The sequence below is a fragment of the Marmota monax genome, unplaced genomic scaffold (genome assembly GCF_021218885.2).
Source record: "Marmota monax isolate L192 unplaced genomic scaffold, Marmota_monax_Labrador192_F-V1.1 WCK01_AAM20220418_F8-fsc00178, whole genome shotgun sequence".
In the NCBI taxonomy this organism is placed as follows: domain Eukaryota; kingdom Metazoa; phylum Chordata; class Mammalia; order Rodentia; family Sciuridae; genus Marmota; species Marmota monax.
In genome coordinates, this window is record NW_026694501.1 from 849283 (window position 1) to 862430 (window position 13148).

A 13148-nucleotide genomic window follows, 5' to 3' on the forward strand; every position below is an offset into this window, starting at 1 on the left:
AGGCCCACACCAGGCTCCCTGCTGCTGGGACCGGAGCAGGTGCCAGACCCCGAGGCGGGGAAGGGGACTATATCTGAGGTTTGCTGGCTCTGAGGTTTCTTTCCTTTTTTGGTGTTCATTTTGGGGAAGGCAGAGAAGTTACACTATTTCATTATCCCAGTAAATTGTAATGAATGTGTGTCTTATCCCCAAGCACACTCAGAAAGGATGGGGGTCATCGTAAGTATTGATAAGCTGACTTGACTTTCCATTTTAGGGGTGCATGGAAGGTTCTGGAAGCCTGGAAGTGAGGAGGGCCATGTGCCCTCTCCTTCTTTGAACACGGCTTCCTGGGGGTGAGCACTGACATCAAGAGGCTCCTGGGGGGTTCCACATGAAGCCAGGGAAATGCATTTCATCCGCAGAGACGTGCATGGAACCCTCAAAAAGACACCAGGAGGACGGCCTTCTACAGTGCCCAGCAGGATGGCTTCCGCACCAGCTCCGTCTCAGCCTCTGACAGACCACCTCCCACAAAGACTGCCTCCAAGGACCCCAGACCTCCCTGGGGGGAGTGTGGCCATGACCCTCCTGAGCATTCCCCAGCACAGGGCCCTGCGAAGCCGTTCCATTCTGAACAAGAAAACTGCGTCCCGCCACGCCTGGCTGGGCCTTGGCTCTGGACTCTCTCTTCCTCTGCTTTTCCTTCAGAGGTCCCCGCTGCCTCTGAGAGGCCACGTGGGAAACTGGCCACCAGGGATGGGCAGGAGGAGACCAGGAACCCCCATCACTCTGACGCTGACTGGATCTTCCCTGTGCTGTGGCAGTGGTATTTGGGTGATACTGAAAATAAAGGAGATGCCAAGGCCGGGTGCCACACAGGCCGGGAGCCCTGCAAGTGCGGAGGTGGTGGGGGGGCTGTGGTCACAGAGCAAGGCCTAGGCCTGGGGCTGCCCCAGCCCATCTGTCCTGTGTGTCAGTGTGTGGCCGGCACACAGTGTAAAAATAAACCAGGTGGTGCTATCGACGGGTTATTATTACCCCGAGCTTCTCTGCTGCTGGCAGTGGCGCCCTGGCCCTGGAAGCCGAGCTGCCTGGGATCGATCAGGCTGCCTCCAGCAAGGTGCTCCTCTCTGAAGAGGTTTCAGTGTTTTGCCTGCAGCTATTTTTAGGGGCTCAGGCTCCACAGCTGAGGCCTCTCTCAAATGATGCCCTGGTGGCCAGGCCTGGGAGGAGCCCCTGGTGCAGAGCAGGCAAGGCCCCCTGGGGGACACTGTCTGTGGTGGTGGCCGGGGCCTGGCTTCCCCTTGTCACACTGGGGAACCCTGGGCCTCGCTCTCAGCCTCCAGCTGGGAGGATGGCCTGGGGCCCACTCAGGCTGTTCTCCGAGGGTTTCTGGCCTGCTTGTGCAGTAACTAGGAGCATGGCACCCCACGCCCAGCACCAGGACTCGGTCAGACCTGACCCCTTAACATGCACGTTCACACGCATCACAGCCACTGCCCATGTAGGAGCAGCTGGGCAGAGCTGGCAGCCAACTCCTGGAATGGAGGAGAAGACTCAGAACAGGGGACCTGGGCAGCAAGGTCCAGCTCCCTGACCTTCTCTGTGTGTGGCACGGGCCAGCAGGGACCTACCTCGAAGCGGATGGCCCCGTTCCCATCGGCATCGAAGGCGTTGAAGAGAAAGTGTGCGTAGGTGGTGGCATCTGGGGAGAGCAAGGGTGAGGCCGGGTGGGGACGTTGGATGTCGGCAGGCCCACCCGCACCCTGGCCGCCCCAGGGAGGGGGTCCCAGCTTTGCCTGGGGCAGGAGACTCTTCAAAAGGGACAGAAGCAGTGCCAGTCCTCCAGAAGGCAAGCAGTGGCACCAGGGTGTGGGTGGCAGCTGGATCTCCTTCCCGCGAATGGGATGGGGGCGGGGCTTTGGAGCGCCCCGCCCACCTCGCCCCGGACTCACCTCCCTGAGGGAAGAACTGCGAGTAGATGAGTTTGAAGGTGTCCTCGTCCACCAGGCCCGTGGGACACTCCTGCAATGGGAAGTCACCCCCTCAGCCATCCTGGACAATCCCTGCTCCAGGCCAAGTCCACAGCGCCTGGAGGGCTGCGCGCTGCCGAGGCCCTGCTGGCCCTGGGTGGGGGCTGCCCCCTCATGCCAAGCTGCTCCACATGTTCTGCTGAGGAGCACAGTGGCCGTCACAGCGCCCACTCTGGGGCCTGCCCACCCCAGGCAGCTATCCACAACACGCGAGCTCCGGAATGCCCCTGTAGTATCCCTATGCTTTGCAGAAGTTTCTAGGAGGTTCCCTGGGCCAGGGTCCCTCCTGCTTGGATGGGGCTGGGCAGCCAGGCTCCTAGGGCCTCTCCACAGGAAGCACTCACGTTCTTGAAGCCCCGGTAGAGTGACTGCAGCTCCTTCTTGGTGAACTTGGTCTGTGCCTGCAGCTGGTCCAGCCCCTCTGGCTGGTGGCGCACTGTGGACAGTTCCAGCTCACTGTCACTGCTATCTGGAAGGGACACAGACCCAGGAGGGAGAGACATGTGCTGTGGGCAGGTGCCAGGGCATGAGCTGAAACAGGGCATTGAGGGACTCTCCTTGAATGACACCTATGGTCACACAGGCTGTGCACTGAACAAATGGAGGGACTGTGATAGAATGGCATGCTTGGGGGTTGTGCCTCACAGCTTCCCTGCTCACTGACAGGGCCTCCCCGCCTGCCTCACCCTCAGGGTGCCCCCCACTCTCAGCCACACAGTGGGAGAGGCACCAATCAAGGGAGACAGGAGGAAAAAGACAGCAGACTAGGCAAGAGGAACCCTCGACCTTCAAGACCCTCTTCTTAGACCACCCTTCCTTGAGGCCCTCCCGACTTGCGGAGGAGTGGGGGTGCTGCTCATGGCCCACTGCGAGCTCACATGCTGCTATTTGGCCACATCTGGCACAGGGGTGTTATTCTCATTTGGGGAGGGGGCCAGAACTCCAGACCCATGGGGCAGGGACCAGACCTTTCCTTAAAAAAAGAAACCACAAGAAAACACAAACAACGGCTACTACCTTAGTGGGGAGAGGGAATTCTGAGCAGTCTTTACTATTTGTGTTTTTTTTTTTTTAACATCTTCCTGATTTCTTTTGGTATGGTCACTTTTACAATAAAATAAAGCTGTGAACAAAAGAGCATTGTGCCCCCATGCCTTGTTGGACAGCAGGTTCACATGGGAATGTCACTGTCCCACTGCCAGGGAGGCACGGCCCCCAGGCAAAGCGTCTGCTTCCCCTGCACCATGCAGAATGGTGAGTCAGGCTTGTCTGCAGAGCCCATCCTGCTGTTCCCTGCAGGGGGCGCTCTTCAGGGGCCTCCCACACTGTTGGACCAGAGCCCAGGATGCCTCCCTGGGCTGGGCTCCTGAGCAGAGCTGCTCTGGGCTAGGCGATGAAAGTACCCTGCTTCGTTTCCCTGGTCCATGCACAGTCCAGTCTCCAAGGCAACTACTTCCTGTCTTCCTTCTCTTTAGGTCTCCATCCTCCTCCCCATCTTTACCCTGAGATTGATCCCTACTTCATCAAGAAAACAAAAACCACAGAAGGAATTTCCCCAAGCTCCTGCCAGCACACCTGCCCACCTACCTGCACAGGGCCCAGACTCTGCTCTCCCTCTTCTGTCCCTGCGAAGGCAAACCCTCCTGCCTGGGCTGTGGGTCTCGGCTCCTGACCCACTCAACCGTAGGGCTCCAGCAATTCTCCCCACTTCCTCATCGTCTTTCCCTCCTCCTTTCCAGATCATCCCCATTATCAGATGAACATGTTGATAAGTCTGGCAATCCTTAGTCAAAGGGAGCCTAGGCAAACCGTGTAGCCAGCAAGTCCACTGTGGGTAGACACACCCCAGAGGCTCTTCCCCAGCTAAGGGGGTCTGTATAGGAAGCTCACAGCAACAGTCTTTTCCAGGGGCAGGTTGGAGACAGCTCAGTGGTCTATCAGAGCAAGATCAAAACGCAGAGGACCCAGGCCAGGGAGAGCAGGTGATCCCATGAGCACAGAGCAACACGTGGGTGGATGCCAAAACTAAGGTGTGTCCTTCCATTAACAGGCAGAGTCTTCAGATTGCATCAAAAAACAAAATCCTGCTATATGCTATCTACAAAAAGGATGCCCTTAATACGAAGATGCAGACTGTGGGTAAAAGGATCAAAAGCTGGACATTTCCTGATATACAAAATTCATTTCATCCAGAAGATGGAATAATCTGAAATATAATGTAGTCGCCCAGTAACAGAGCTTTAAAATACCTGAAGCAAAAAACCTCAGAACTAAAAGGAGAAACAGATTACACCCTAACCATAGCTGCAGACTTTAACATCCTTTTTCAGTAAAGGGCACAAGTAAATATATGAAAGATTTAGAAGCTATTATCAACCAATTTGGCCTAATTGATATTTATAGAACAAACGTAAAATACACATTCTTTTTGAGAGCACATTCTGTGGTCATCAAGATACACCAGATGCAGGGAAATAAAACAGACTCTGACCACAATGGCAATAAGTTAAGTTCAAAACAAGATATTCAGACTATCTCAAATATTTGGAAATTTAAAAAAAATATACTTCTAACTAACTCATAAGCCAGAGAAGAAAAACTGCAAGGTGAACTTTGAGTTGAATGATCATAAAAACACAGTATATCAAAATCCGCTGGGTGAAGCTAAAGCTGTGCTTAGAGGAAATGGCGTAGTTTTAAATTCCTTCACTGGAAAAGAAGATTGGCACAATCTTGGGGCTCCAGCAATTCTCCCTACACCTTGAGCTTCCAGAGCTAAGCTTTAAAATCTAGAAAAACCAGAGCAAATTAAATTCAAAGTAAGTAAAATAAAGAACATAGTAACCATAAGGTTAGAAAACAATGAAGAAAGGGCTGGGGATGTGGCTCAAGTGGTAGCGCGCTTGCCTGGCAGGCATGGGGCGCTGGATTCGATCCTCAGCACCTCATACAAATAAAATAAAGATGTTGTGTCCACCGAAAACTAAGAAATAAATATTAAAAAATTCTCTCTCTCTCTTAAAAAAAAAAAAGAAAAGAAAAGAAAACAGGCACACTCAGAGAGAAACCAATCAAGTCATCGAGAAATGCAGTGGGCAGGTCACAGACGCCAGATCACAAAGGACTCATTTCCAGAATATATAATGAACTTCCTCCCATTTTTTAAATAGGCAAAAGACTAGGAACTTCACAAAAGAAGATATATAAAGGCCAATTAGCACAAGAAAAGTGCTGACACTGTCAATCAAAGGAGTAAATTAATCCAGTTCAAAACACAAAAATGCCCAGTCATCTATAATTCTAAAAACACCAAACACCCGTGAGGATGTGAAGCAACTGGAACTCTCACATGCTGTTGATGGAAGTGTGAGATGGCACAACCCTCTGGAGAGCAACTTGGCAGTTTCCTACAAAGTTAAAACACACATCAACCTTGACCTACTTACACAAGGTAAGCAAAGATAAAGTGAAAATATTCTTCCACAAAAAAGACTTGTTCAAGAATACTGATAATAGCTCTATTCTTTTTTATATTTTATCTTTATTATACTTTTTGGTGGTACTGACGATTAAACCCTCCTGATCTACATCCCTAGCCATTTCTGTTTTTCATTTTGAGACAGGATCTCACTAAGTTGCTCAGGCTGATCTTGAACTTGCCATCCTTCTGCCTCAGCCTCCTTTCTTCCTTTTTTTTAATATTTATTTTTAGGTGTAGATGGACACAACGCAATGTCTTTATTTTTTAATGTGTGGTGCTGAGGATCGAACCCCGGTCCCACCGGTGCTAGGCGAGTGCTCTACTGCTGATACTGCTGAGCCACAATCCCAGCCCTGTTCTTTTCTTTTTTTTTGGTTGTTGATGGACCTTTACTTTTATTTATTTATTTGGGGGGTGCTGAGGATCGAACCCCATGCCTCATGCATGCTAGGCAAGCGGTCTACCACTGAGCCCTAGCCCCAGCCCAGCTTTATTCTCAACAGTCCCTAACTGGAACTGACCCAAACAATCAGCAGAAGCATGGAAATGTGGCACATTTATTGTAATGGAACACTAGTCTCCATTTAAAAAAGAAGGGACCATTGATACATGTCACAATGTGGATGCCGCTCAAAAATATTGTGCCGGGGGAAAGATACCAGATGTGAAAGCGTTTACACCGGCGTGACTCCGTGTATACAAAGGCCTAGGGCAGGCAGCGCTAATGGCACTGTGATGGAAAGCAGCGCAGCAGGGGACGTGGGGGGGCACGCTCGTCCAAACTCAGGGGACTGAACTGAGGCCTCTGTGCATTTTGTTGTATGCAAATTAGACCCAAATCGACAAGAAAAGACTGAGGAGACTTCTGCTTTCGGTGGTGACAGGACGTGAGCGCAGACTTACCTTCCCACTGCAACCGACTTTAGAACTGGAAGAAATATGAGAGGAGAGTGTTTTCGGGGCTGGATGACGGCACAGGGCTGCCATCGTGGCCAGCAGGGAACTGAAGCGAGGTCCGCAGTCCCCTGGGACGTCTGCTTGGAGACAGTTTCCAGACCGTGGCACAGGGAGTGGGACGTGAGCTAAGGCGCAGCTGGTAAGGCTGGGAGGGGAGCTTGGGCTACTAAGGCAGGTGGAGTGTTCAGAGCAGCGTCCCGGGGAGGAGCGGCCACAGGAGTCTGGGTGGGCCTTCCCCTGGGGGTCTTGACCAAAGGCTGGGCTGCAGGATGAGACTCCACCAGGCCAGCAGAAGGTGGCTACTGGGACCGGGGAAGGTGGGATGAGGGGCACAGGGACATATGGGAAGTCATGCAGTGGTGGGACCAGTTGGGGAACTGGCTCAGGCAGAATGTCGATACCCTACCTCAGGGGTCAAGATGAAATTCCAGAAAAGCTGTGCTTTAGGAGTGAGGACCCTGCCTGAGGAAGAGCATGCTCTACACCTAAGGGCAAAATAAATATGAACCGCATCTGGGGAGAAAGCCTAAAATAAATTCTACAAAAATCAAGCAATCTGCCAGGCACATGGTGCACACCTGTAATCCCAGTGTCTCAGGAGGCTGAAGCAGGAGGATCACAAGTTCAAAGCCAGCCTCAGCAACTTAGTGAGGCCCTAAACAATTTAGCGAGACCCTGTCTCAAAAAAAGACACAAAAAGGGGCTAAGGGATGTGGCTTAGTAGTTAAGCGTCCCTGGGTTCAATCCCAGTACCAAAAAAAAAAAAAAAAATCAAGAAATCTGTCAGTAACTTCTTAAGTGTCTGTCAAAATTCAATAGATTTATATCAAGATATATAATTTAGACAACATAATTTCATAGGCCATAACATTCATAATGTCCAACATAGAATAAAAAATTAAAAGACATGAGAAGCAGCAGGAAAATGTGATCATAATCAAAAGGTAAAGGAGTGAGCAGGATTAGTAGATTTTTATAATTGGACTTATTATTAGAATTACTAAAATGAGCTTTAAAACAAACATTACCACCATGTTGAAAGATCTAAAGGAAAGAAAAGAGCAACAGATGGGGATCTTGGTGGGAAAATTATTTAAAAAAGAATGAAACATAAGTTTTAAATCTGAACAATAAAATCTAAAATAAAAATTCATTTGATTAATTTAGGATGCACATGACAGAAGACAAAGTCAGTAAGCTTACAAGAGATAGATATCATCCAAACTGAAGTCAAAGAGAAAAAAATATCAACATCATGCAGAGTCTCAATGATAATATCAAGCATTCTAACATATTTATTTAAAATATCAGAAGCAAGCAGGTTGGGTGAGGTGGTGCACACCTGTGATCCCATCTATTAAGGAGGCTGAGGCAGGAAGAGGATCATGAGTTGAGGACAGCCCAGATGGGATAAATAACAGGACTGTCTTAAAAATAAAAACCCACAAAAACAGAAACAGAGGAAGGAGAAACTAGGATATAAAAAACGTTTGCAGAAATGGTGGCCAAAGTTTCCCTGAATTTGTTGAAAAATATCAATTTACCAATCCAAGAAATTCAATGAAACTCAAGAGACACAAATCAAAAGAAACATCATGCTTAAACTGATGAAAATTAAGGACAAAAAAAGGGCAATTTTTAAAGTAGCTAATGATCATGCTTGAATTTTGATTCTAAAATCAAAAATGTTCTCTCCACTTTCCCCTGTCCCAGTAGATACCTTCTTTTGGTGGAGTCTCATAAACATACTGCAGAGAACACAAATGTCCTCTACCGTACTGCATACCTTAAAATATTATTCAGTATTTATTCCTGAAAAAATTACAAAATCCAGACTTTTATGGGAAGAACTTCATTGGGTTTCTGTGAGGATTAAAAGAGAAAACATGGAATAGCAATTGATTCATTGTGAGCACTCAGTTAATAAACTTTGCTGGAGACTAAAAATAAATAAACAAACAAATAATAAATAAAAGTGGCTGGTGAGGAGGGGAACCACCTAGAACAGCAAAAAGAAAGACACCTGACTTCTCATGAGAAATGATGGAGGTCAAATCAATGGAACAAACTTTTAAATTACTGAAAGAAAAAAATGTCGGTCAACTTAGAGGGAAATAAAGTCATTTTCAGATAAATGAATCATAGAGAATTTGTTGTCAGCAGAACTTCACTAAAAGAAATGCTCAATGAAGCATGTTGAGATAGAGGAAAATGATATGAAATGAAAATCCACATCTGCAGGAAGTAAAGGGAAACTAACAGGAATATTTTGAACTGAATCTATGCGGAGGGTAGATCCAGGATTTGGTGAGTGCAGCTAACTCAGTATTTTGAGGAAAATGTAAAACATTACATACCTATTTTAGGAATGGAGAACATTTTCCAACAAAGAATATAAACTTCCACCTAAGAAACTAAAAGTAGAGGAAAAATATACACTGAAGGTAAGCAGAAAGATGAAAATAGGAAAATAGAAGAAAGAAATCAATGAAACTAAAAATAAAAAATAGAGAATATCAAGGAACCCAAAATATGAAAACATTGACAAAACTGATGCTGTTCTGGGAAGAATAAAAAAGAAAAAAAAATAGATACAAAATACCGGTATCAGGAATAAAACAGGGAAAATAAATGCAGATTTTCAAGACATTGAAAGGATACAAATAAAATATTGTGAACAAGTCTTTGTACACAAATTCAACAATTTTGATAAAATAGACCAATTCCTCAAAAATCACAAACTAGGGGCTGGGGTTGTGGCTCAGGGATAGAGTGCTCACCTAGAATGTGTGAAGCACTGGGTTTGATCCTAAGCACCACATAAAAAAATAAATAAAATAAAGATATTGTGTCCATCTACAACTAAAAAAATAAAGAATAAAAAAAGCACAAACTACTCATGTTGGCCCAAGATGGAAAAGATAACATGAACTGCCCCAGTTGATCCTCCTTATGAACACAGGTGCAAAGATTCTGAACAAAATATCAGCAACCTGAATCCTTGTGTGCATAAAAATAACAATACATCATACCAAGTAGTGTCTTCCAGGAATGTGGGGCTGATTTAATATTTGAAAACAAATCGATAGGATTCACCATATTAATAGTCTAAAGGAGACATCAATTGATGTGACATGATCATCCATAATGTGGGGAAAAAAAACTTCAGTGAATTAGACCTGGAAGGGAATTTTCTCAATTTGATAAAGGGCATCTACAAAAAAAAAATCTATATTTCACTATATTTAACACCAAACTTAATAGTGAAACACTGAATGTCTGTCCCCTAAGATTAGATGAAAGGCAAGAATATCTGTCCTTCCCACCCCTGTTCAACAACACTGAAAGTCCAGCCAGTGCAATAAAGAAAAAGAATAAAAGGAGGGAATGAGGGAGGGAGGAAGGAAACATAGTGAATTGCAGGGGTGATAAAACTGAAGGTCCCCTTTCTTGTCTCTTTTATCTGTTTTTGAAGCTAAAGAGAAAGAAAAAGCCAAACCATTCCTACTTGCAGATGATGTCTATCTACATGGACAGGATTGCCTATGTAGATAATCCCAAGAAATCTACAAAACCAAGTAAAGAAAAAAAAAACCTTAATAAGTGACTTTAACAAAATCACAATAAAGTCTACATACAAAAATCAATCACGTGAGCAATGCACAATTAGAAAAAAAAAATTTAGGCAAAAGGGTTGTCTTAGTCCCTAAGCTGTATGGCACTGTAGTGCTATAGCTGAGTACCACAAACGGGGTAATTTATAGTTTATTTTTATTTTTGGCAACAGTGATTGAACCCAAAGGTGCTTAACCACTGAGCAACATCCTCAGTCCTTTTATTATATTTTATATAGACACAGGATCTCACTGAGTTGCTTAGGGCTCCACTGAGTTGCTGAGGCTGGCTTTAAACTCACGATCCTCCTGTGTCAGCCTCCTGAGCCGCAGACTGGGTAATTTACAAAGAATAAAGATTTATTCATCTCATGGATGTGGAGGCGGGGAGGTTCAAGGTCAAGGGACACATCAAGTGAGACCCTTCTTTTTGGTGGGGACTCTGCAGAGTCTTAAGGTGGCATCGGTGAGGCAGAGGAAGCAAGCTAGAGAGAGCTGCTTTTATAATGAAGCCATTCATTCGATAACCCATTAACCTACTAATGCACCAATCCATGAATAGATTAATCCATTTATGAGGGCACAGCCCTGATGACTCAATCACCACTTCATGGTACCAGTGGGTACTTCCTAAAACTTCACCATGAGTATTAAATTTCAACATGAGATTTGGTGGGGAAATTCAAGCCATGCCAGGGGTCTTCTGAATTGTAGTGGTGATAATGTCTCTTTTATCTGTTTTTGAAGCTAAAGAGGGGAGGGGGAAGGGTGATGGAGACTTTCTGTGCGTCTTGGAAACTCCTGGGCACTTGAACTTTGACAAGTACAGGAAGGCTCTAGGTGTGGGTTTTGCCACTAGGCAGAGGGAAATGTGCCCAAACCAACAGCAACTTTAAGTCAGGAAGGAGATGAAGCACGTTTAAGAATATGGAGATTAGTTTCCAGCTGGGAGAGGAGCTGGAGGAGATGACTGTAGGTGACAGAAACTGTAAATCTATTGCTAGCTAGGATAGAGACAAACCTGTTTATGAACAGATGTGGGATGGCTAAGAAACAAATTTTGTAAGAGAAATTAAAGATGGAAAATGATCATGACTCTTCCATGATGCTGCCGTCCACCTCTATGAGAAGCCATAGGAAGGTCCCTGGTCTGTGACTGGAGGACTCTTCAGTTTTCCTGTTTATTCAAGTCTCAGTGGTATCTTGCACAACAGCATGAATGATGACTAATTAATTACAAGGTTATCCTTGGTGTGGAGGTGAGAAGTTTGTAATTTAAAATTGTTTTTTTCTCCAAGCAATTAGCCCAACTTTGATCTGCAAATTCATTATGTATTATAATTTCTATTAAAATTTTAATTCATTTTAATAAAGTAAGGAACTAAATACAGCTTATAATTCTCTTTGAATGCAAAGTAAATTGGAATAAAACTCTTCCACTGATGTAAAAAATAAGTAACCAAATTTTAAAAATGACACTACAAACAATCACATTCCCCACCAATAAAATACATCTAGCAAAACATGTGCATGTATGTAAAACTGAAGATCTGATGAAAGAAATCACAGAAGATCTAAATAAATGAAGAGGCATACCATGTTCATGGATTGGAAGATTCAGTATCATAAAGATGTAAATTATCTTCCAAATGACCTACAGATTTAACACAATTCCTATTAAAATCCCAGCAAGTTTTCTGGTACATATAGAGTATTCTAAAATTTACATAGACAAAGGAACTAGAATAGTTAAAACAATTTGGCAAGAGAAGTATAAATATATTGCTAAATAAAAAGGTAAACACAGCCTGAGAGAAAACATTTGCAAATCACATATACGACAAAGGATATCCAGATTACATTATCCAGATTATATTAAAGAACCCTCAAAACTCAGCAGAGAACAAAGAGCCCAAATTAATAAATGGGCAAAAGACGTGATCAAACGCTTTGCTATGAAGGATATATGGACAGTATATGAAGATGCTTAGCACCCTTTTCCATTAGAGAAATACAAATCAAGCCCACAGTGAATTACTACTATGCACCTATTAGAATTGTTTAAATAACAAGTTCTGATAGTGTCGAGGTGGTACAGATGCAGAACGACTGCATTCTGCTGACAGGGGTGAAAAATGGCACCGTCCCTCTGGAAACCAGCTTGCCAAAACACACACTTACCATAAGACCCAGCCATCCACTCCCGGTTACTTATCCAAATGAAATAAAACCTATGATATTCCCACAACCACGTTTAGGCCCTCATCTATGGTGATTTTAATTCATAATTGCCCCAAACTGGAAGTGGCCCAATGTCCTCCAACCAGCACACCAATAGAGTGTGGCACACCAGGATGAGAAGGACAAACTCCCGAGACAATCAAGAACAGGAACGAATTTCAAATGCAGAAATCAGAGAAAGATTCCAGGCACATGAGGCTAAATAGTTCAGGGCTCCATTTATATGACATTCTGGAAAAGATAAAATCATAGAAAATTAAAGCAAAAGACCAGTGGCTGCTGGGACCTGGCGGGGTGTTGGGGGGAGGGCAAGAGAGGGGCTGACCATCAAAGGGGGAGTGGGAGGGTTATTCTCCATCCTGTCTGTGGGCCTGGCCACACAACTGTGCATTTGTCAAAACTCATGGAACTGAACACCAGAAAAGGTGAATTCTACACTGGATAAAATTAAAATGAAATAAAAATGAGAATAAGTGCCTATAGAAGAGAAGGAAATGGAGGAATAAAGGGTAAAAAAAGGAATCAAGAAAGATTTTATTAATTTTTTTAAAGAGAGAGAGAGAGAATGAATCTTTTTTTGTAGATGAACACAACACAATGCCTTTATTTTTATGTGGTGCTGAGAATCGAACCCGGGTCCCGCCCGTGCTAGGGGAGCGCTCCACCACTGAGCCACAATCTCAGCCCCTGGACTGGCTCTAGCTCAGCGGTTCCTTCGACACAGAATCTAAAAGAAAGATGTTTTAAATGAGTCAAAGTTGAGGATGTCCTATGAACAAAAGAAGAGAAAATCTCTCTCCTGAGAGTCAAAAAGCAAAAACCAAGACAAACATCCCAAAC

General features: G+C 44.9%; 1 protein-coding gene across 4 annotated transcripts in view; it reads right to left on the bottom strand.

Annotated features, from left to right (window-relative positions):
• Window positions 1-13148, bottom strand: part of Kcnip3 (potassium voltage-gated channel interacting protein 3) — a 74700-nt gene that overhangs the window by 7303 nt on the left and 54249 nt on the right. For 3 of the 4 annotated variants that reach the window (XM_046420068.2, XM_058571404.1, XM_046420071.2), the window contains 3 exons: window positions 2360-2484; window positions 1938-2007; window positions 1617-1687 (listed from right to left, as the gene is read on the bottom strand). In XM_046420068.2, the coding sequence (XP_046276024.1) occupies window positions 1617-1687; window positions 1938-2007; window positions 2360-2484 (266 nt within the window). The remainder of the gene's footprint in view (window positions 1-1616; window positions 1688-1937; window positions 2008-2359; window positions 2485-13148) is intronic. The other variant, XM_058571402.1, reaches the window with a different exon arrangement.